Source organism: Myotis myotis, unplaced genomic scaffold (assembly GCF_014108235.1).
Source record: "Myotis myotis isolate mMyoMyo1 unplaced genomic scaffold, mMyoMyo1.p scaffold_m19_p_5, whole genome shotgun sequence".
In the NCBI taxonomy this organism is placed as follows: domain Eukaryota; kingdom Metazoa; phylum Chordata; class Mammalia; order Chiroptera; family Vespertilionidae; genus Myotis; species Myotis myotis.
In genome coordinates this window covers 15,551,157-15,574,908 of record NW_023416357.1, presented here as the reverse complement: position 1 = coordinate 15,574,908, position 23,752 = coordinate 15,551,157, and the positions used below count along the sequence as shown (strand labels likewise).

The 23,752-nt window shown below is 48.2% G+C and overlaps 1 protein-coding gene across 8 annotated transcripts in view; it reads right to left on the bottom strand.

Annotated features, from left to right (window-relative positions):
* TRIO (trio Rho guanine nucleotide exchange factor) overlaps nt 1-23,752 on the bottom strand; it is a 307,705-nt gene that overhangs the window by 35,738 nt on the left and 248,215 nt on the right. For all 8 annotated transcript variants that reach the window (XM_036309518.1, XM_036309520.1, XM_036309519.1 and 5 more), the window contains one exon: nt 788-1,080. In XM_036309518.1, coding sequence (XP_036165411.1) covers nt 788-1,080 — 293 coding nt within the window. The remainder of the gene's footprint in view (nt 1-787; nt 1,081-23,752) is intronic.

Here is a 23,752-nt window from a genome sequence, read left to right as displayed (position 1 = left end):
AAAGCGTGCGGTGGGGGTGGGGTGGGGGGGGGGCAGCAGCAGGACACCCACATCCACAAATAAATTAAACGACACAGAGCTTGTCCCTTCTCTCCCTCTGCCCTTTTCTTTCCAAGCCTATGAGGGATCTGGGTGGGTCTAGCTAAATCCTCTGCAGGCCCCTCAGGGACACCACCAGTGCTTCCAGCCCAACTTGGGGATCATGAAAGAATTTTGAATAAAGTATAATTAACCCCACTGAGCCCCCCACAAAAGGAAATGAAAAAAATTCCTGGCTGACCTACCTATATTTATCTTTGATGACAGGGAAATAATCCAGTGTTTACTACTCAGGACAGAGGTAAGTGTGAAAATGGGGGGGGGACATTTCTCCAGCCTCAGGGGCTGCTGAGACGGGCAGCTCAGGCCAGCACTCCTGGCCTTGGCCCTGGGTGAATGAGGGGGAGAAGCTGAAGCACAGGGCACCCACTTGCTCTAGGGCAGGCCCAGGGTGCCCTGCCCTGGGGTGGGGGTGGGGTGAGGGGTGGGAGGGAAGCTCCCAGGCCTCTGATTGGCTGCAGAAGCCTCATGCAGGTCCTGACCCTGCTAACCTGGAGCAGCTCCTCCCAGGCCTGTCCCCACTGAGTCTAGCAGTCCGCTCCCAGGGGTTCCGTGGGCCCCCCACACTCCTAGGCACCACAGAGCACAGAACCGAGTGAGAACAGTCAGACCAGCAACCATGCCCACAACCCGGAGAGGACGTGCTGGAGGGCTCTGGGGTGCCCGGCTCGGGCTGAGCGGCACTGACCTCTTCCACGGTCTCGTCCTGCGGGGTGGCCGCGCTGTCGTCCGAGTCCTTCTGCGAGCCGGCGTCGGCGCTCTTGCGGACCTCCCTGCTCTTCTTGTGCTTGTGCGCCAGCTTCTTCACGTGCCCGTCGGCCTTGCCGCTGCTCAGCCGCCGCACCGGGCTCGTCAGCCACTTGCGCAGCGTGTTGCCTGGGCGCTTGGGGCCTGGGGAGCTCTGGGCCCCCATCATGTGGGGTTGAAGGGAGGCCACGGAGGCAGGCGGGCTGGCATCATTACTGGAGACGGACAGCGAGTCTGCAGGGACCAGAGAGAGACAACGCGTGACCGTGTGGCCCCAGGCAGGCCATTACCAAGGAGCCCCAGCACCGCCCAGTGCGTGCCTCCCTGACGGGCAGAAACGCCACAGAGCAGGCCCAGCCCACACACACGCTTTTCAAATGCTTCACACACTTGAGTTACACTAGAGACGATTTTTCTCAGGATGTACTGCCCCCTCCAAAAAATGCCAAGTCTCCAAATCAGTATCACTGTCACAGTTTTAAAATGTCATTGTCACGTACAAGGTCACAGGCACTGTAGGATGGGATGTTTAAGTTATTTTCACTCATTTTCTTGATAAACAAAACCCAATAAAGAATGGTTTAAAGAAGAATTTACAGGAAATTAAAAACTAATCCCGTTGGATAAGTGTATTAGTCTGACTCACTCCCAGTGAAGAAAAGTACATCTCAGTAAAGAAACATGTGTGCATGCGTGTGCGTGTACACGGACCGGGCAGACTCTGTGACAAACAGCAGCTCTGGAACGTGCAGTGTCGGTGACCAGTGGCCGGGGCCAGGCTGGCGGGAGTGCTGGGCGGCCCACCGTGCGTGCCCCTTGCTCACAGCCACACTTTGAAACTACACAGGCGTGCGCTTCTTTGCTCTCAGCCTCAGCCAAGCTGCCTCCCACGGTGGAGTCCATACCAGCAACAATGAACTAAACAACACATTTTTTAAAGAAATATGTGAGGAGGAGGAGTTCTTCCTCAAATAACCAAAACACTTACAGAAACTATGTCCAAACTTCTCCTCGGATCTCAAACATTAAATGTAGTCAGCTCCGAGTGGATGGTTTTTCAGGAGAACAAAGGAGATGTAAAAAAACGTAGGTAACGGCTGACACTCAACAGACCCTGGGTTATGTGTGAGGCGTTCCCGTACAAACGGAGAACCAGTGACCGTGGACGCCGGCCTTCTCCCGAGTCCTCGAACCCGGGCTCTGCCACAGGGGATGGCAGGAGGAAGAGCATTCACTATTTGTATTTTCTGAAATCGTTTGAAGTCTCAACAATAAATGAAACTAAGCCATTGGAGAGGTTCTTCCAGACAGACACCTGCCTTTGCTGTATTTACCTCTGTGGCCTGCAGGCCATTATGTGAGACACTTAAAAAGGTAGGGAGTCACTTCCTCCCAACCTGTGATTAGTAAGAGGCCACAGCCGTTGCCACTCAAGCTCCAGACGCCTGGACGAGACAGTGGGGCCCCGACTAATAGCTGTCCCATTCCTCCCCTGGTCCAAGCCGCCCATGGCAGAGGGTGCAATCGTCCATAAACTGATGAGGCATTTCAAGGAGGGTGTCTCATTCTTAAAAATCTAGATCTTCTCAGAGGCCGACTTTGGTTCCGAACGAATCAAAGTAGCATTCTGCTCAAGAGTAATCCCCTCTCCCCCTCCATATGTCTGGTATATGTGTGTGTAGGAACACATATAACCATACAGGTTTTTAATTTTATTTATTTTTAAATGAGTGACTGAAACACTTCCACATCAGCTTTATTTTCCGGAGGTGCCATCTGGAGGAGGCAGGGGGGAATGATACCATTAAGCTGACATTCAGGAAGCGAGACTGCTGAGGGGCTTTCTCAGGGTCTCATAAAGGTCACAGGAAGGAGATGTGCCTCAGGAACCCTCAGTGAGAACAGGAGGGACCAGGAAGAGGAGGGTTTGGATAAGCCACATGCTAGGTGATAATTTATTCAACCAAGTAGTAACTATTAGAAAGACATGGTGACATATTTCAGTCATTTAATGTGCTGACTCAGAGTCAGGCCCTGTACTTGCCACCTGATGGAGATGAATGATACCCACTTCCTCCCTCCATGGGCTGACCACAGTGTTTCCTGGAGTCACACAGACTTTGTACAGGCAAGAATGGACACATGCTATACGTGAGTCTCAGCCTGTTAGAGGTTGAGAAGAAATGGAACCAGGTGGAGTGATCCTGGAGGGCTCCATGGAGGAGGCAGCACTGAAGCCAGCCTTTGAAGGAGTCAGGCCTAACACCCATGTACTAGAGAATGTATGGTCCATGAGGGCAAGGGCTCATCTGTCTTGTGACTTGTTGTACTCTTAGGGCCCTGCACACAGTAGGTGCTTATTAAGTGCCAAATGGAAACATCAGAAATCTCCAGCCTAAAGAAATCGCCAAGCTGACTCACAATCCATATTTTACCAGTAAGAACAGTCATTTCTTCAATGTATATGCCCTCCGTTGAATAACTGCCCAAGACAAATACCTATGAAGGTGGTGCACCGGTGGAGGTGGGGGCGACACCCCTGACAGGCCTGGATGGGGTGAGGTGTCACTGATGGAGAGCTGCCGTGTCTTTTATGAACCAGGAGGCAGGCAAAGGACCGAGGCCCATATACACTCTAGGTCTTTACACTCATAAGCAGATACTCAGACATCAGAATAATGGGGAACACCACCTATGTGAACAAATGAACTGCACATGTATTTCTGTGCCTAAAAATGAGGATTGGGGGCATTCTCATGGGAGCAATGCAGCAGACAACATGAATCCTAAGTGGAAAGAGGATGCTTAGCAGGAATCCTCAGTCTCCTTGTCCACCCAAACTCGCAGGGTTACAGAAAAGTGAGAGAGCTCTTGGCCGGGGTGAGCAGCGAGGGCAGGGCCTGAGCCTGAAGGCAGGGACCCGGCGGGCATCCGTGGGAGAGCAGGACCTGCGGTCCATCACTAACAGTTTGAGGACCCACATAAGAAGGACGGGAAAAGGGTCCATATCCCTTTTCCAGCTGCAGACAAAGAAGGATCACATTTCATTTTAACCCTCTCCTCGCTTTCAGAATGGGAAAGTCTAAAGATGCCTCTTCGTGTTTACAGTGAACACTGGATTGCTGAGCAGGACTGTCTTTAGGTCAGCGGTTCTCAACCTGTGGGTCGCGACCCCTTTGGCGGCCGAACGACCCTTTCACAGGGGTCGCCTAAGACCATCCTGCTATCAGATATTTACATTACAATTCATAACAGCAGCAACATTACAGTTATGAAGTGGCAACGAAAGTAATTTTATGGTTGGGTCACAACATGAGGAACTGCATTTAAAGGGCCAGAAGGTTGAGAACCACTGCTTTAGGTGGATGATGCTCAGGGCGTTCTAGCCTTACGTGGGAAAGGAGCTGGTAGTTGTACAAATTGGTTCAAAAGAAAAAGAAATTAGAGACGTCATGTCCTAGCTTCTCTCTGTGGGCTCAGCCGCATAGGATTTGGTCCCCTGCACTTTGGAAAGCAGGTTCAAAGGAGATCCCCCCCTCATCTGGCAGGTCGAGCACTAAACATGGCCGTGGCCTGGATGGACCATCCTGGACCAGGAAGGGGCAGAGCGCCAGGCCACGCTCGGAGTGCTGTGGACCGATGTTCTGCAGGGAACAGCAGGGCTTCCTGAACAGCTCTGCACCAGATCACTTGCCTGACATTACTTCACTCTGCTGGAATATTTATGACTTAGAAAAATGCTAGCAGCGAAGATAAACCAAGAAGGGAATTTTTGTCCATTTTTATTTATTTTTAAAAATTATGTTTTCATTGATTTCAGAGAGAGGAAGAGAGAGAAACATCAATGATGAGAGAGAATCATAGATCGGCTGTCTCCTGTACGTGCCCTGTTGGGAATCGAGCCTGCAACCCAGGTATGTACCCTGACCAGGAATCGAACCGTGACTTCCTGGTTCATGCGTTGATGCTCAATTGCTGAACCTAGCATGCTCAGACATTCTCAAAATCATTTTTAGGTGAAGGATGAATGAAACAACCTACTGAATTACTTTATTCTGTTTGTAATTAAAAAAATAACTTGTCCCTTATTAAGGGGACAAAGGAAACATCAGCATAAAGAGATAGATCAGAACATCAAAGTCATTTAAAAAAATGCTCAAGTGTGTACGAGAAAGCCACTTGTGAGCTGCCTGAAGCCCCGAGAGAGAAAAATCAATTAAAGTAGATTTTGCCTTATTTTGAGGGGAAAACAACCCCAAGGAGACGGCTTCTTGGCTGAAGTTGGAGTTCACACAAAGTCCATGCTAGATTTCTTCTTAAAATAGTGAAAAAGCTAAAGAAAGGAGGGCAAAGCTGAGCCCTGACCCTCAGCCCCACACAGGAAAGAATTCGGCCATGTGAACACACACACACACACACACACACACACACACACTCCCCTAAAACTGCTGGGAGAAATCGTCTTCTAGTCCCAGACTGTAAATTTGAGACATCTGTGATTAATAAAGCACTTTAAAAAAAACACGTAAGAAGAAAAGGAAAGGGTCCATATCCTGCTAGCTGCAGAAGAAGGATCACATTTCATTTTAACCCTCTCCTCGCTTTCAGAAGAGAAAAATCTAAAGATGCTTCTGAGTGTTTGGAGTGAAAACTGGACTGCTGAGCAGGACTGAGCCCTGAATACAAACTCCGGCCTCTGACTCTGACTGTCCCCAGATCTGCCCACTTCCTTGCAGGGCTCAGCGTGTCTCCTCCACTGTCTCCACCGCACATGGCAGGGGCAGAGATGCTTGCTGCTGTGTTTATGCTGCGCTTTAGAGTTTAAAGCCTGCCTTTCCCTTACAGAGCTCACTTCACAGACCAATGGGCATTCAAAAGCAAGGGGCTGAGGATCGAGCCCCCCTGGTGGGTCTGCACTGGGCCTGGGTATCTCTCACAAGGCCCTCGTGTCCTGGTTGTGAAATGCCTGGCTCCTCACCCGGCTGCTGGGGGAAAGGAACAAAAATGTCTTTGTAAACTGAGAGCCTAACACGCGGATGAAGCAATACTCACATTTTTGCATAGAAAAAGCAATCGCAAAAGAGGAGGAAGAAAGCAGGGCAGAGTGGAGCTGGGACATGTGGAAGGAAGACAAGCCCCCTGGGCAGCAGCAGCAGGAAGACCGGGCGAAGCTTGCGCCCTTGGATGGCTGGTGTCACAGGGCTTCACTGTCCCTGCACGTCTGCTGTGACAGGCCTCCCGTGCTCCACACACCGTCCGCTAAACGCGCACAAGGGACCCACGCTGACCGCCAGCCATGTCTGATGAGGCGCGGCCTCCACACAGACGCACGCGTTCAGCACTGGGAGGCTTCCCAATAAAGGGCTGTCTCGCATTTCTAATTCTCCTCCAGACTCTCCCGGAACAATTTTAACTGGCTCGTTTTAAAGAAAGGCATGCCCATCTTTCTGTCCATGGGCGGTGTTCAACCCTATCTGCCCAGGTAACAACGCCAGGATGTCGGGCACATCCGCTCTGACCTGGATTAGCCCAACTCAGGGCTCGGCACACGTCCCATGCAAAGTGCTGATGACATTCTGGCCGTAAAGACTTAGAGAAATGTTTATTTATCAGTGACTGCGATGTGCCAGAGAAAGATAATGCAGTCTACGTTCCAACAGACCAGGCAGGGGTTAGTGAGGGGCACTTAGTCTACTAAACCTTTGTCTGGTCAAGAATTCAATTCAGCAAACCCATGTTTTTATTTAGAAAACTCTTCTACCACACCAGGAAGGCTGACATATACATATGAAAATCAGATCTGTAAGTGACTTATAAAGCAAAGAGCAAGTGACTCTTAGCTTAGGGCTGCTGCCTGGGTTGGTCCAGATATTCTAGAGCAAATTTTTCTGTGTAAATGACTCATCTTTATGATTTTCAAACTGGATTTTAATTCGCCTGCTTTTGGGATCAAGGTAACCATTTTTTGGAATAAACACAAACAAACAAAATAGACCATAACACACCAGAAATCCTCTCGAGGATTACATAAAAAGTAAGGTGATCTGTAACTTATTCTGGAAGCTGCAGTTCCAGGAGTCGTCTCTCAATCTTAACAGTGATCGCTTCGCCTCCATATGCGAGTGCTAGGTGTAGTGGCTGACAAGGTTTGAGGAGTAAGTCGAAGCTGGGGTATTACTTGGGGAATTTTAGGAAACTGACCTGTCCAGATACGGTCACACTTTTGGTGATTCAGAATACAGAATTAGGTCTTTCTAGAATCCTTTTTCAAATTTAAACCTATACCCTATTTGTGAATGAGTGTCTGAAAACTTGATTGCTTTCTAGTTTTTCATTTTAGGTATTACTTTACTCTTTCCTATGTGCCGGCCCTCTTCCAGGTGCGAGTCAGCGATCCTTACTTTGCTCCAGTGCAGACTAAAAACACATCAGGGGCTGAAATGCAGACTCGGACTGGGCACTGCATCCTCACCGAGTCGCCGCTTCTCTGCACACACCTGCGTCCAGGTGTTCTAGGCTCCGCTCTGGGCTGCGAGTCTCACACAAACTCATGTTAACACGGGGGAGACTCTTTTAAAAAAGTTAGAGGCTGTGCAGAGGCACTGGACACTAGTTTTGCAGGATGGGCATGGCTGAAAATGAGGCAAGGGAACATTGGGTGAACATTTTACATTAGTTCACAATTTGGTGAAATATTTCACTGTGGGTCCTTGATGTGAAAATGTGAATTCTATGCTTGCTTTCAAATATGATGTGAAAACAGAAAACATGAAGGAGAAGAATAAATTTCCCCAGCTTTCTTAAAAAAAAAAAATCCCTAGATTCAACCAGAGGTCCAGCACAGCAGGGCCCACACTCACGCTGTAATGAAGAACACATGGTCCTTGCTGCCTGCACACAAATGACCAACACACTCACTCCCTGTGCGCCCCGCCCAACTCACAGGGGAGCCTTCACTTGCAGCCCACCTCCTGGACCCCTGAATGAAAGAACACAATATACTGCAATCACGGGTACTAATGAAAACAGACTCAACAAGAAACAACTGGACTCAATTAGAAACAATTGCTCTACCTTCTTGTGGAGGCTGAAAGCAAGGCGTGTGGGCGCATGCGCACAGCAGTTTCCCTGTTTTGTGCTCTCGTCCTAGGGGCCACGTTATGAACAGAAAACAGCCTCCTCAACACCACCTGACCAGGAGCAGAGAAACGAGGTCTGTGACATCCATCTAACCTAACAGAGCGTGCAAACTCGATCTTCTACTCTCAGAGAACCTGAAGGCTATTCTCAGGGTGGTTTCTGAAAAGAGTTAAAACGTTACATAATTGTTGGAAAATATGCTTATGCCAACCACCAAATGCAAAACTGCAAGCATCACTTTTCCTCTCAAACTCATGCTTGTGAGGGAAAGGCTGCCAGAATTTCTAGTCAGGAAACGGTCGCAGTTTGTTTATTTAATCCTCACCCTCGTATATGTTTTCCATTGAGAGAGAGAGAGAGAGAGAGAGAGAGAGAGAGAGAGAGAGAGAGAGAAAGAGAGAGAGAGACACTAGTGTGAGAGAATCACATCAATTGGTTGTCTCCTGCACAAGCCCAACTAGGGCTGGGGATCGAACCTGCAACCCAGGTACCTTCCCTTGACCGGAAATTGAACCTGCACCCCTTTCATTGCCCAGGTGGATGCTCTAACCATTGAGAACACCAGCCAAGGCAGAAACCATCTCATTTAAAGGTCTTTCTCCATTTGAATCTCATCACTTGCATTTCCAATAAAGAAATGTAGAGAAATTAAATAAAAAAATGAAAGAAGATGGTGTAATCCTCTGCTTGGCCAATCAGATAAACAGCACATGGCATGGTGCCAAAGTGTGGATCTGAAAGCACTTCAGAAGTGAAATATTGAGGAAAGAGGCATTATTGATAGTGAACCACAGGAAGAATGGACTAGTTTTGATCAATGTAAGGACTTCAGTAGAATCTACTGCAATGAATCATCCAGGCCCTGAACACACAGGCCCTGGCTCATCGCTGGGCAGGATCGCTCAGTGCCCGTGATCTGTGGCTGGGCCAGGCTAGCACCAGGCGGCTGGTTTCCAGAGCATGATGAGCGTGGTGGCTGTGACAACATCCTCCTGGCACTGTGGAGGCGGGGTGTGCCTACCTGACACGCCTTCCAGGGGCGGGCATGGGGAACCAGGCACAGACAGTCACACACTGCTGAACCACATGGTTACAAAACACTTCTGTTATCAGACGTTCTCCTCTTTTTAAACTCTGCTTTATGTTGGAGCTTACTTTTTTAAAAAAATATTTTTATTGATTTTAGAGAGAGGAAGGGAGAGGAATAGAGAGAAACATTGATAAGAGAGAAACATTGATCAGCTGACTCCTGCACGCCCCCTACTGGGGATCAAGCCTGCAACCAAGGTACATGTCCTTGACCAGAATCGAACCCGGGACCCTTCAGTCCTCAGACTGAGGCTCTATCCACTCAGCCAGGCCAGTTAGGGCTAGTGCTTACTTTCTAATGCAGCCCTTCTCCCCCCCAGTGCAAACACTGGCTTTGTTCAAGGGGAATTTCTAGCCTTTGGCCCTATCTTCTTGGAATGACAGGGCCATTCTCTCTGCTTTTTATGGGAGCCAGCCCTTGAAATATATTTTCGGGAGATGAAGAGCAGGCTTTTTCTGCAACCAAAAGTCTAAGCTGTCACAAAAAGAAAAGAAATTCCCAAGGGAGTCAGATTCCAGACTTTTACCCAAGGACAAAAGCAGATGTTTCAAGATATCCTTGCTGGATGAAAGAAAGACAACTTTCCAAAAGATTACATAAAAATGAGAAACACACGCTCAGATCCTGCACGCTGCAGGCACTGATGTCCACCTCCCGGCCCTCACACTCCGGATGGGGGAGCCACAGGGCCCTTGGTGTCACCAGCTGGGGGATCAGACCGGGGAAGGGAGGTTTCCCATCAGCCCGCACATCAGCCCAGCCAGGACGTGGCCCTCCTGCCCACATGGAGCCCCACACGGTACTGCTCCACGTAAAGCTTGGCAGCCAGAGGGGCGGCCTGACACCCATGAGGGCAGAGGGGGAAGAGGCCTCGACTTCTCACCCGGGTCCACCTTCCCTCCTACAGGAGGAAACAAAGGCGTAAGCCCACATCCAGGCTGCTTCCCGGAACTCTGAGGGGAGGGCGCTGCGTGGGACGGACGGCATGGCCACCCGGCCCGCCAGGCAGGCAATTAATGGCATCCTGCGGCATGCTGATCTTGGCCCCGGTCTGCTGCGGGCGCAGAAACCAGGAAAACCCCTGAATGCCCCTCTGTTCAGTAGGCTTTTTCAGGGGCTGAGACCCTCTGTGTTCCCGAGAAGCCCAATGACGAACGCCACTTACACAAAGAAAGATTATGCAAACACAAAGTCTGTGTGTTTACCAGATTACTTAGCATTTAGTATCCTCTGACTTAGGGATAAGAAGGCTGCTCTGTGCTAACAGTGTGTTCTGGATTCTTCATTGGGAAGTCACTCTCAAGGCAATACAGTATTTACTCTTGTCCTGAATTAGATGATCGTCCTTTAAAAGAACAGAAAGTTAACTTGAAGGGAATAAGCCCCCACAGCACTCGCTTTGTCTGATTCTGCCTTAGCAGAGGTCCTAACACTGCTAAGAACATGGATGTTTAACTCTGGGCATACTTATTCCTGATATTAAACACAAAGTGTTAGTCATGAAAGTGCTCTCTTAATTGAAGGAGGCCGACATTTGTAACAACAGTCTTCCTGATGAATATGGATGCTTTTGGTTGATGTCTTCTTATTACTCATTGAAAACAAACAAACAAAAAAAACCCCACGAAATAACTCAGGCTGCCTTCTTCAAGAAGAAACCAAGGATTTTTTTAAGGGGGTGATTTGTAGATTTTTAAAGTTGGAGGTGTCTTTAAATGAAGACAAAGACATCCCATGCAAGATGGTTTAAAAGAACAGTCTGCAGTTACCAGTTTAAACTATGTGACTGATTTATTTCAGGTGGCGACAGCTCTCTCTTCATTCATATAGAAGTTTATTATTTTAAATTAAGACCAGATTCAGAATGCCAACATGCCAAAGTCTTTCCCCTACATTCTAGAAAATGCATGAACTGCCTAAGACCGCGCCTACCCCAAATATGCTATAAACCATGCAAACTTGAAACTGTTTTCATAAAGCCACATATCTCATTTCATAGAGCCGTATACTCGTTCTATATAGCATTAAGTAAAAACAAAATCGGCCTTGGAATGTTCTGCAGTGAGCCTGCCAAGCTGCATCACTCTTCACATCATCTGCCCTCAGGTTAGCTGGAGTTTCAGGCTCCAGGGACGGAATATTAGTTTAGAAAGAGTTACAGCTGTGGAGAATCAGGAAATGGACGATCTCCCCCCACCTCAAACCACAAAGCAAAGATCTAGTACTATATTCTAGGGTCCCCGGTGGTTTGGTTCAAAAACAAAGAAACAAAAAGCCCCAACCAATTAGGAATTCTTTTCACAATTGTATTTTAGTAGCACCTCTACCAAAAGCAAAATGCTGTCCTAATTAAAGCTAAGTCGTCGAAAGCGGGTTCACCACACAGGTGAGAAGGCAAAAAGCCCACTGTGTCCACTTCCCAGAACACAGGGATTAAGGGTTGCAATGCCATAACCTCAGCTACATGCGACTTGATGACACCCTGCCCGCCACCATCCTCCAAGAATTGAGTGGCAGTGAACTTTATTTTTTATTTTTTAAATATATTTTATTGATTTTTCCACAGAGAGGAGGGGAGAGGGATAGAGAGTTAGAAACATGGATGAGAGAGAAACATCGATCAGCTGCCTCCTGCATGCCCCCTACTGGGGATGTGCCCGCAACCAAGGTACATGCCCTTGACCGGAATCGCACCTGGGACCCTTCAGTCCGCAGGCCGACGCTCTATCCACTGAGCCAAACCGGTTAAGGATGAACTTTAGTTCTCAGCTTGTGATTCTGTAATTTTTCAAGGACTGCCCACACTCCTTCCAGGAGATCACATACTGAAACGACAATAGCAAAAAAACGGCAGAAATAAAAGAGGGCTGGTGCAACTGCTTCTGGCTATTCACACATCCAGCATGGGATCTGAGATCCCCATGTATAATGAAGGCGTTTGGGAGGAGTGACCGAGCCCAGGACAAGGTGGCTCTAAGATGCCCCCACTCCTCCTCACCCATACGTCAAGCTTTTAGGAACTGTCACCAGCCGTGCTGTTCAGGCAGCTGAGGAACCAACTGCAGAGAAAAGGAAGGAGGGCAGGAAGGCCTGGAGCTGTTCCAGGAAGGAACAAAGAGGCACAGAGACAAAGGGAATGAAGAGAACGCCTCTGCTAGGAACGCCAATTACTGCACAAATCCTGCCTGTGGCTTTAATTAGTGCCCAGTGTGACGGACTGGCACTGCCGGGCAGGGAGGGCAGGAGGGAGCCATGTAGGAAATAAGCAGCAGCCTCCGCCTGGGGAGCGGGGGCGGAGGATGGCTAGGGTGAGCGCTGTACGTTGGCTTTCTTTCCAGCTGGAGAAAGACAAAGGGGAAACGTCCGGTGTTTAGCTCGACGTCATAAATAAGCACATTCCCTTCTTGTTACTGAAGACTCCTTACTCCACCTCGCATGGGCGGCAGGGCCTTTGGCCACTTCTTCCAGCGACCCACCAGCTTTCAGAGATAAAAGGGAAAGAGGTGTTTCCTAGGGCTGTCCACTGTGTTCCAGAAGTCCTTCTGTGGCTGTAGCCTTGGACGTGAGAATGAATACCTCTAGTCTCCATGCTGACACAGTATAGGTCCATTTCCTGACAATATGAATTGGTATTAATTTAATTTTATTTAAAAAATTTTTAATATATATTTTTATTGATTTCAGAGAGGAGGGGGGAGAGGGGGAGAGAGAGAGAGAGAGAGAGAGAGAGAGAGAGAGAGAGAGAGAGAGAGAGAGAAACATCAATGAGAGAGAATCATTGATCGGCTGCCTTTTGCACGCTCACTACTAGGGTCGAGCCTGCAACCCAGGCATGTGCCCTTGGCCAGAATCGAACCTGGACCCTTTGGTCCACAGGCTGATGCTCTATTCCAGCTGTGGGCAAACTACAGCCTGCGGGCCGGATCCAGCCCGTTTGAAATGAATAAAACTATTGAAAAAAAAGACCGTACCCTTTTATGTAATGATGTTTACTTTGAATTTATATTAGTTCACACAAACACTCCATCCATGCTTTTGTTCCGGCCCTCCCGTCCAGTTTAAGAACCCATTGTGGCCCTCGAGTCAAAAAGTTTGCCCACCCCTGCTATTCACTGAACCAAACCAGCTAGGGCAAATCGGTATTAATGTTAACACGATGTCACAATAGAAACCTTCTTCAACAGTGTACTTGAGAAAATGGACAATAGAAAGGATTGGGATGTATTCCTTCAGTCAGATTTTAAAAATGTAATAAAAGATGCATCACTTAACATAGAAGAAAACGGGGCCAGCTTACCAGTGGTTGCCTATGGCATTATTTCCCTCTCTGCTGCTCCATGTGTCTGTGAATTTTTCAATCTTTTTTTATAATTAGCATATAGTCTCAGAGAAACTACCTATTTTGCGAGATGCGCTTTGTTAAGGTTTGGATGGTTTTGTGTGAGCATGTGGGTCGGTGTCCTCTCCACCCTATTCCCCAGTCCTGGAAGCCAGGAAGAGGAAATGAGGGAGCCCCCCCAACTCCAGGCTCATTACCCAGGCCCCCAGGCCCCCAGGCCTCCAGGCAGGCTGCAGGGTTTATGGACTTGCTCACTCACCCCCCCAGGCCAACTGCCAGCACCTGGAGGAAATTCTTCAGAGGAAAAAGCCATAAATTCCTGTTCCCCTGAAGCCACGCTAAAGGGAAATACTTAGAAAGGCCACATTCCAGAGAGAGATGACAGCTGAGAGAAGAAGGAACTCCAGAGCCAGGGAAGGCCATTTCCTCGGGGATGCCTCACCTTCGACCCCGGTTTCTAGAGCACTGTGAGGGAACCGTTCAGTCTATTTTTAAATGTGCACTTTAAAAGGTTTTAATATTTCAAATTTTTATATTCGCCCTAAGTAAGGCCAAATAATGGTAAGTTTCTTTGCTTTTTGGCTGGAAATGTATATAAATTCATCAGTGTGCAAAATGGCCATCCCCCCAAATTGTCATCCTAAGCTCAGAGTGACAATTATATACAGCTTTGATCAGTGCAAACAGAAAATAAATTATTTTAAAATTTTAGTTTGCTTAAAAGGAAAGCAATAACCTTCCATGTAGCTTTCGGAGAACATACCCATAGCAGGCATACTTTTATTTTTGTTTTTTGCAGGTGAGGAAACTGCAGTGGAGTGACATTAACAAAGACTCTGTCAAGGTCACACGAATAAGGTGAGCCAGGCAAGGGCCCTGGTTGTCTGACTTCTACAGCACCATCCTGTCTGCACTTTATTACGCACACTGTGTCTTAAACTCTGACTCATTAGAAAATACTGAAAGAGCAAGAACTATGAGACAGACTTCCGTTTGCACAGTAAGTTGTGTGAAACAACCAGCCTTCATGGCTGAAACAATACGGCACTGTGCTGAGCACTGCGTGGCTTTCGCTCACTCACAGGAGGCAGCGTCCTGCGTGCGGGCGCCCTCGGTGTGCAGGGGCCCTGCTGCTGGCCGGCTGCCTGCTTCCAGAGTGGGCTCAGACTCTGTTTCAGCAAAGGAACGTCTTTCTTACATTTAGTCTTTGAAATGCTTTCCTTTAGTTTATAAAAACAAAAAGTGTATTACTGAGAATCCACGCTCCTCTTCGAAAAGCAAAAACCAGAGGAGACCTGAAGACAGCTCAGGAGCCATAAGGCACGCAGTTCACCCTGAACATGGACCTGCTTCGTGTTAAAGAAGGCCACTCGGGGGACCAGGTCCAGCACCGAACACATTCCATGTGTCCCATAAAAGGGTACATTTATTTCAGAATGGGAACAAATGCAAGAGTTCCCCTATCTTGTTGAGAGAGCTGGGCTCTCCCAGAGGAACCCTCTTAAAAGGTAATTTACAGTTCTTCCTGACCTTCCCGCCTCTCAGCAGTAAAACTCCCGGGCTGAGGGCTGTGTAAGTTACTGGTAATGGCAACGTCTGCAAATAAAAACACGCTTCCATGCAGATCGTCCCAAGCAAGACTAATTCACATCTGGACAAGGAGGACGCCCGGATGAATATGTCAGAAAGAAAAACTGTCTGTTCCCAAGGTACTCCAACGAACAAACCCCCAGGTTGCTTGTGAGTATAAAGAAAGGGTTTACAATCCCTCTCTAGGATTTACTGGGCATTTTAAAGTTACTTTAGGATTTATTTCTGGAATATTACTCAAAGTCATTTTTTCCGTTTTCAATTGGATGCATATATATTTTCCCATTATCAATTTAATACGGGGAATCACACTGCATTAAATTATCACTCATGTAACATGGCATTTAGGAAATGGTTTTGGAATTACTATGAAGGTTTGGGGGAAAAACGGACATTATTCCTCCAGGAGAAAAAAAAAGTCAAACTAGTTTTGCTTACTCTCATCTGTCCTTTACTGTAAAGAGATTAGTTTTTTTCTCCCATGAAAATTCCATTGGACATCAATTTCTTTCCAAACCTGTGTTAGCTTAATTAAGATTTTGGTGGTGACAGCTTGGATAACATCACCTGGAGTTTCCATTATAGTTTGAGAATTGCCAGAGCAAAAATATATCTAGGGAAAACCAAAAATATATTTGCAAGCTGTCCTCCTGTACTCGTTCAATAGTGCCCCTCCAGAAGAATGCCCAGGAAGCCGGAACACTGCTGTGATTCAAAACTCCCTCTATTAGAAGAATGCTGTTTCCTTAAAATCCATTACTTCTTAGCAAAACTGCTTAGTAAAACATTTCAGCCCAACCCTGGCTGGGCAGCTCAGTTGGTTAGAGCGCAGTCTCAATACGCCAAGGTTGCAGGTTCGATCCCCAGTCAGAGCACATACAAGACTCAACCAATGAATGCAGAAATAAGTGGAACAACAAATCAGTCTGTCTGTCTGTCTGTCTGTGTCTCTCTCTCTCACTCTTCCTTCCATCCCTCCATCCCTCCCTCCCTCTTTCTTTCTAAAATCAGTAAAATGAATAAATAAATAAATAAAAATTTGGCCTAAACTTTGGGATGTTTATGATACGTTGAGAGGATGCTCTATTGTCATTCCCATCCTGCAGATGAAGAAATGAAGTTTAGAGAGATAATTTACTAGAGACCTGAAACCACTGACATGAAATCAGACTTTTGATGGTATCAGTTGTTTTCGTCACTGCACAGACAGTATTATTTTCAGTAAAGAGGCCACAGGGTCACCTGCTTTCACACGCCCAGTGCAGAATTCCTGGTCACAGTGTCACTAGGGGCCCGCCCAGCCTGACACCTCCACAGAGGGAGGCCATTCTTAAACACTGTAATTAGCATAAACATAAAACATGTTATGGTCAGTGACTTAAAAAAGTGTTTTGATAGCTTGATGAACAAAAAAATACAAGAAATAGTATCCAGAACAATGTTTCTACCGAGAAATTTAATATTCACACAGCCAACACTTACTCCCTCCGGCCCGTTTGTTGTTTGCCTCTGGTATTTCACACACACACACGTCAACAGTGCCAGGCCCCTTCACATCTGGAAGCACATCTTCTGAGGCTCCCTTTTCCTCGGAGCCCTTCTTTGCTGGGTCGCTCCCCCAACCCTTCTCTACTGAGCTCACAATGACCAGAGCCCAGGGCTCCCTCCAGTGCCCCCCCTGAAGCACCTGTGAATATGCTGGCAGAGGGGAGGCAAACACACTGCAAGGGCCCAGGTCAGGAGTGAAACCCTGTGGACGCCGTGCCTGCCGGGATGCGGGAGACAGCCCTATGCAGGGGTCAGCCCGTGAGGACTCATTCTAACGACTACACGGCTTGGACAGATGTCAACGGTGGCCAGCCTCCCCTGCAGCACTGCAGTTCTGTGGGGACCCACAGACCTAATTCCTCCCTTCACTTCATTCTTTTACATCCTCTGGCCTTTTCTCAAGTGGAGGGAAGCTGATTTACTTGGCAGGAGTCGTGTTTGCTGGTCTTGACTCTAGTTTTGTGTATAAAGCCAGAGCCCGGTATATACCCACACGCCCCTGCAATGCCCTGGGGGTTACCGGGAGATCCCCTGCCCCCATATGACTTTATATCATCTTATCACATGGCTGCAGTTCTTCAGAGAAGGGACCGGGCAATCTACATGTAAACATGGGACACTGCCCCTTCTTGGCTGGGTTGCCGAAAAATCCCAAACGAAATTAAACCTGAAACAGACATATGACGAACTAAAATCATAAGAAGGCAACTGGCAGCTTAGATTACGTTCCTGCTTACATGCCATTTATGAGAAAAAAGGGATCATCAAAAGCAGTCCCCAGACAGTAAGAGTGCCTTACACCCCAGCAATCAGCCTGTGGCTGCACAGAGCACAGTCCCATTCTGAGAGGTCCCCACAAACCACCCCACACAGACCCCTCTCACACAGCCGACAGCAGATAACACACTTCAGGGCGAAAACACCTCAGAGGGGCACACGCAATCGTCCCGCACCACCTGGAAGGCAGCCAGGTGCAGGGGCGGGGAGCACGGGTACCTAGGTCGAGGATCCAGTACTTGCAGGTGCCCGGCTGCGCGCTGCTGCGGTAGGCTGAGCCCACGGGAGAAAGCGAGTCCAGTGGATCAACCGGCTTAATTCCATTTGGCATGGTGCACGCTGAGCTGGCTGGAGGCTGAAGGCGCCGATCCCCACCCGATCTGTCCCAAGGAGCAGCCAGCGTAAGCCACTAGTCAAAATCAGGTTCAACAGGCACAGCAGCCGGCGGGGGCGGCCACGGGGGCAGGCACACTGGCTGGCCGTGCGGCCTGGGGCCCCGCCACGGGCAATCTGCAGCTCCTCCCGGGACAGCCTCTCGCTGCGCCTGCCTCTCAGCTCTGCTGTGCAGTGGGTTTCACATGTGGGAACATCCAGCCGTCCTGGATTACATTCTACCACAGTGACTCTAATTGGAGCTCAAGGAAATTCTGAGGGCGCAGTGAGACCAGATGTTTCTCCTCCCCTCCACCAGCCAGAGCTGCGATTTCCTTGCTCAGTGAAATGTCAGGGGACCCGTCCGCGCCAGGCTTGCTGACTGGGGCTCTGTGAGCGTTCGGACGGACGGAGGTCTTCTCTGAGATATACAACCGACTGCCTCCTGGTGCGACTTGATAGCAAGAAGAAACGGTGACATCAGTGTGCTGCCATGTCGCTCCTCACTTATTAGAAACACATCTCCCTCCGTCCTCCCAGCAGCAGCCATGCACATGGAGAGAAAGGCCCTTCCTTGTGACTTGCAAAGGCGTTTTCAGGAGGGCAGCTTAGACAGGCTCATCTGTGTCCTTTTTGGAAACTGGACATTTTCTTTAGCCAACACAAATCCTGCTCTTTATGGAAAGTTCCCCTGTGTTCTCCCCCTTGTCTCACACTGCACAATGGCTGGGAGGGAATGTCCATTGTTTAACCATCACGAAGGCTGACTTCAGGAGGGCATGCGCTCTCCTGTTTCTCATGAATTCCAGGAGCTCACGAGCGCTGTCCACGCTAGACTGCGATGGCCGTATGGGGGTGCAGACTATCACGCGGCCCCCGGTGACTTAGACATTTCCGGAGGGGGTGTTATTTGCTGAAGCCTACACGTACCTTAACAGAATCAGGTGCTCCCTTCTTGAGTTCAATTTCTGAGTAATTCTTCTCATTTCTGCTTTATCTAACCTGATAGTATGATTTTATTTGTGCTGTATTATTGCTTTGAAGAAACATGTTCTTTTTTAGCTCCTTAGTTTTTAAAAACGGTTAAATTTGGGTTCTCCCACCACCCTCCTTTGCAAAGTATATTTTAAAAATTGTCAAACTAAAAAAAATGTGAAAACTGCATAGACTTCTGATTCTTTCTCAGTTTAAGACAATAAACAACCATAAAAAAGAAGAGGATACACTCAGGGCGTCCGAGAAAGCTGTCTCAGGCACTGTGTACCTCCCTCAGGCAAACAGCCAGAAGTGGGAGCGGGCATTTCCAGGCCCCCGTTAGGCCCCATATGCTTTTTTTTTTTTAAGTTAAAAAAGAACTCGATATATTTAATAAAGCTTTCTATTACCAAAATCCACGTACAAACATCAAGTCACACGCCCACACAACAGAGTTCCATTTATAAAACGTCCCTGGGAGGCCCCTGCCAAGACCCCACCCGCCTGCGGTCCAGGGGACAGGGAGGCCAGCATGGGGGCAGAGGGGGCGTGGAGGAAGGTGAAGACTAAAATCAGTCCGTGTAAAAGCTCAAAAAGAGCTAGCCGTGGTATTATCACAATGATACCGGTACAAATAAACCCGGTACCCATCTGCTTCTTAAAGGACCAAGAGCAAAGCACGAGGTTGCTTCTCCCTATACACGGTCCCGTGGCAGATCCAGACGATGCCCTTATGCCAGAGCCAACCAAGAGGCAGAATTCTGCACAGAGCACTTTTTATGCAAGAAAAAAAAAACCCAAAACTTTACAACCAAATAAATAATCTTCTCTCTTGTTGGAAAGAAAAAAAAAGAAGGCAGTAAAAATTATGTCCTAAAGGAAAATCAAGTTAATTGACATTCTAAGGTTTCATTTACTACAACCTTTATTAAATATTTTACTTTGTCCCTTTCCAAAAACACAGACTGCCAAGCCAGGACTATTAATTAAAAAATAAAAAAAGAGCTGTCAGGGAAATTAATTACTTTATGTGTAATATATGTTCTCTACTAAAGAGGAAGGGAATGATGCTTAAAAAAATGAATAAAATATTTTGGCTAAGCTATATGGGAAATTTCCCCAGTGACTGCTCTCTTTCAATTTCAAGTTCACATCTGTCAGAAACGCAGCACAGCGGGAGGATGCTCTTCTCATCCCTTCTTTCTGTTCATGAAGTGTGAGGTCACAGGGTGCTGACTATGTAATAAGGCACTTTATAAAGCAAGTAACGATAAACGGCATCAAGTACAGGTACCCCCTGATCCCAACCTGGAGGGAGTGATAATCTAACCCGCTGGACCAACAAGCTGGAACCAGCAGAGGGCTGATGCTGGCTAAGTGATGATGCTAACCCACAGTCCGCTGAGGCAAAAGGGAAGACGGAGAAAGTTCCAACAGGCAGGAAAGCTTCCCTGGGCGGTGTGACCGGGAATCTGTTGGATGAATCCGAACCAAGTTCAAGCGAGAAAGACCCAAGGTGGCCTCGCAGCCTGTGGGAAGGAGAGCTTGGTGGGAGCTGTGGCAGGAGGGGAAGGAGAAGGTGGGAGCTGAGGCTGGTGGCTGCAGTGAGCTGGAAGAAGTTCTAGGGAAATAAAAATGTGCCATAACCAGGCAGAAGATCGAAGTGACGAGAAGCTCGGGAATGAGGAGGATGAGTGTGTCTGCAGGTGAGAATATCCTGCAAGTAGGAAAGGTGGCCAGGAAGCAATGACAACCGTCTGAGAGGTAGGTGGCCAGGGCCTCAGAAACGCCTGGACCAGGCAGATCAATCTAGCACAGAGGGAGTGAGCCCTGCAATGAAGGAAGACGCCCAAACTGACTAAATGCGGTGGGTTAAGGACAAACACGTTAGGCATTTGGCAGGAGACACACAATGTAGAAACTAAAAATTAGAGTTTGTGCAAGAACACAAGAAATTCTGTTTTTCAGTATTTTTTTAATATGTTTTTTGATATTTTCATTTGATGGCTGGACATAGATTTAATAATGTCACAAAGAAAACAGAAGAGCCACTGCCGAAGACTGTACTTTTAAAGATATTATACAACGTGCGTTTGTGAAGACCAGAGGCAAGAGGTGCTGGGAAGAAAAAATGAAAGATATTTATATGTAAGGAAATTGAGTGTTGGCTCATGGAGCCATGGTTATGTTCACATACCCCCCAAAATAATCATCAAAATCAATCAGGATGTGGGGTGTGTGTGGTCAAAATGGAAGGTAAACACCATAACAAACAAACCCAGGAAAACCATGGCCACACCAGAGAGGGTGCGGGAGGTAGGGGCTCACCTAAGTGACTTTCAAAAACAGTATCTTGATGGGACCCTGTAAAACCAAAGACAAAAAGAACTCTAAGCCCGTGTCTCACAGGGGTTTAGGTCAGCAGTGAGAGCAGGTGGAGGTGAGTCTTCACAGTCAAGTCATTTTAGGTAAAAAATATTCAATTCCCAAAGAGGAAAAAGTGGGCTTCTGGACTAGGGTTGAACAAATACGTAAGTATATTTGGGTGATGAGATGCAGGCATCTTGCTGTCAGAGAAAAAGGTTACAGGGAGGAAGGCAGAGAGCTAACGAAGCCCATGTAGTTGGACAGAAGTTGGAGGTTCAGTGTGACAGGAACGCATGTGTCGTATATATATATATGCATACAGTCAGAGAGACAGAGGGGGAGAATATGAATGTAGACATGTGTGGACATACATGTCCACGGAAAAGACCCGTAAGTCATGGCACCACATAGCAGTGAGCAGAACTAGCACCCAGGTTCTGGTTCTTAATACTATTCTCCCATGAAAGGAACCAAAGTTAAAAAAAATCCAGTAAAACAGGTCCATATACAAATGATGCTTTTTAAAGCAGGAGTAAAAATATACTTAAAAGAAAACTATCTGTAAAATGAAAACTCAGATGAGCCAAAGGATGCAAAGTCTTTCTATTGAGATTATAGCACTTTTGAAGCAGAAACAAACACTAATATTCAGGCCATTAATGTTAGGATGAAAAGGTCCCCAAAATCTTACAAACACAAGACAGATATAAAACAGTATCAGCTGCATTTAAGATTAAAAGTCAAATGGCATAACGATTAGGAATATTATTTACTAGAGGCCCGGTGCACAAAAATTTGTGCACTCGGGGGCATCCCTCGACCCGGCCTATGCCCTCTTGCAGTCTGGGACCCCTCAGAGGATGTCCACCTGCTGGCTTAGGCACGCTCCCTGGAGGATCGGACCCAAGCTGGCAATCAGACATCCCTCTGGCAGCCTGGAAGCCCTCGGGGGATGTCCACTTGCCAGCAGGGAGCAGGCCTAAGCTGCAGTTGGACATCCTTAGCGCTGCTGAGGAGGCAGGAGAGGCTCCCACCACCACCGCTATGCTGGCAGCCATCAGCCTGGCTTGTGGCTGAGCAGAGCACCCCCTGTGGGAGCACACTGACCACCAGAGGGCAGCTCCTGCATTGAGCGTCTGCCCCATGGTGGTCAGTTTGTGTCATAGTGACCAGTTATTCCCAGTCGTTCTGCTGTTAGGGTCAGTTTGCATATTACCCTTTTATTATATAGGATAGAGGCCTGGTGCATGGGTGGGGGCTGACTGGTTTGCCCTGAAGGGTGTCCTGGATCAGGGTGGGGGTCCCACTGGGGTGCCTAGCCAGCCTGGGTGAGGGGTTGATGGCTGTTTGCAGGCTGGTCAAGCCCCCCAATGGGGACCCTCACCCCAGGGGGGTTTGGCCAGCCTGGGTGAGGGGCTAGTGGCTGTTTTCAGGCTGGCCACAGCCCCTTCAGGGTGGAAGTCCCCACTGGGGTGCCTGGCCAGCCTGGGTGAGGGGCTGATGGCTGTTTTCAGACTGACCACGCCCCCCGGCAACCGAAGCTCCCAGCCTTTCCTTTTTTTTTTTTTCACTCCAGCTTCGTGGCCATGGCGACTAGAAGCAGGTATCTGGAGTTTATTTACCTTCTATAATTGAAACTTTGTTGCCTTGAGAGGAGGCAGCAGCCGGCTTGGAAGCTTGGCTTCCTCTATCGCCAGGGGCAACCCACTCCTGCTCTCTCCAGCTTCGTGGCCACGGCTGGCTGAAAGCAGGTATCTGGGGTTTATTTACCTTCTATAATTGAAACTTTGTTGCTTTGAGTGGAGCTCAGAGCCAGCAGGGAAGCTTGGCTTCCTCCATCATTGGGGCAACCAAGCCTATTGGTCGCTCCAGCTCCATGGCTGCTGGCTGCCATCTTGGTTGGGTTAATTTGCATATAGTCACTGACTGGCTGGTGGGTGTGGCCTAAGGCATAGCGAAGGTACGGTCAATCTGCATGTTTGTCTATTCTTAGGTAAGATAACTTCCTTTAACAATCAGTAATGTTTAGTTGAGACTGGAACATTAATACTGATAAGCCTTCAGTGGTCTGTCTTCATGCTGGTCCTGATGCCTGGTTATTTACAGTGGAGCGTGGTTCTGCAGTTGGGGTTGGGGGTTTGGGAGGGGATGGGGGCTTGGGAGGGAATGGGGGCTTTGGGGAACCACGCGGCTTCATTAGCACAGGGCTCCAGGTGGTTTCTGTCCAGCCTCCCCAGCCCTGTTGTCTCCCCTGCGTTTCCTCTCTGCCCTGCGTGCCCACAGCACCGGCCTCAGCACAGCTGCACCAGCGGGACCCCGTCTCTCAGGTTCCACGCACAAAGATACTCCTGTTTAGAGGGCGTTTGAACGGTTCCTTACTCCACAGATAAGCCTCCGCGGGGGAGGGAAGGGACTGCATGGCTAGATCCTGCTTCTTAGGGCTCCATTCACACATTATTTCCTGCTGCTCCCAGCACAGCGCCGACCCACAAAAGCACCTTTATTGGGCATCCACCCACTCCATCGGGTGCCAAAAACCCGAGAGGCTCCTTTTCATTGCTTTACTTTCTATCTTTTCACAAGGGATGATGTGAGCTTCTCTTTCTTTAACAAAAGAAACATTCAAATGCACCTTTTTGACACTGCATTTTAATTCGCTGTGTGACATTCTGTTTGCATCAGCACTGTGGGCTGTTTGCAGAGTGGCA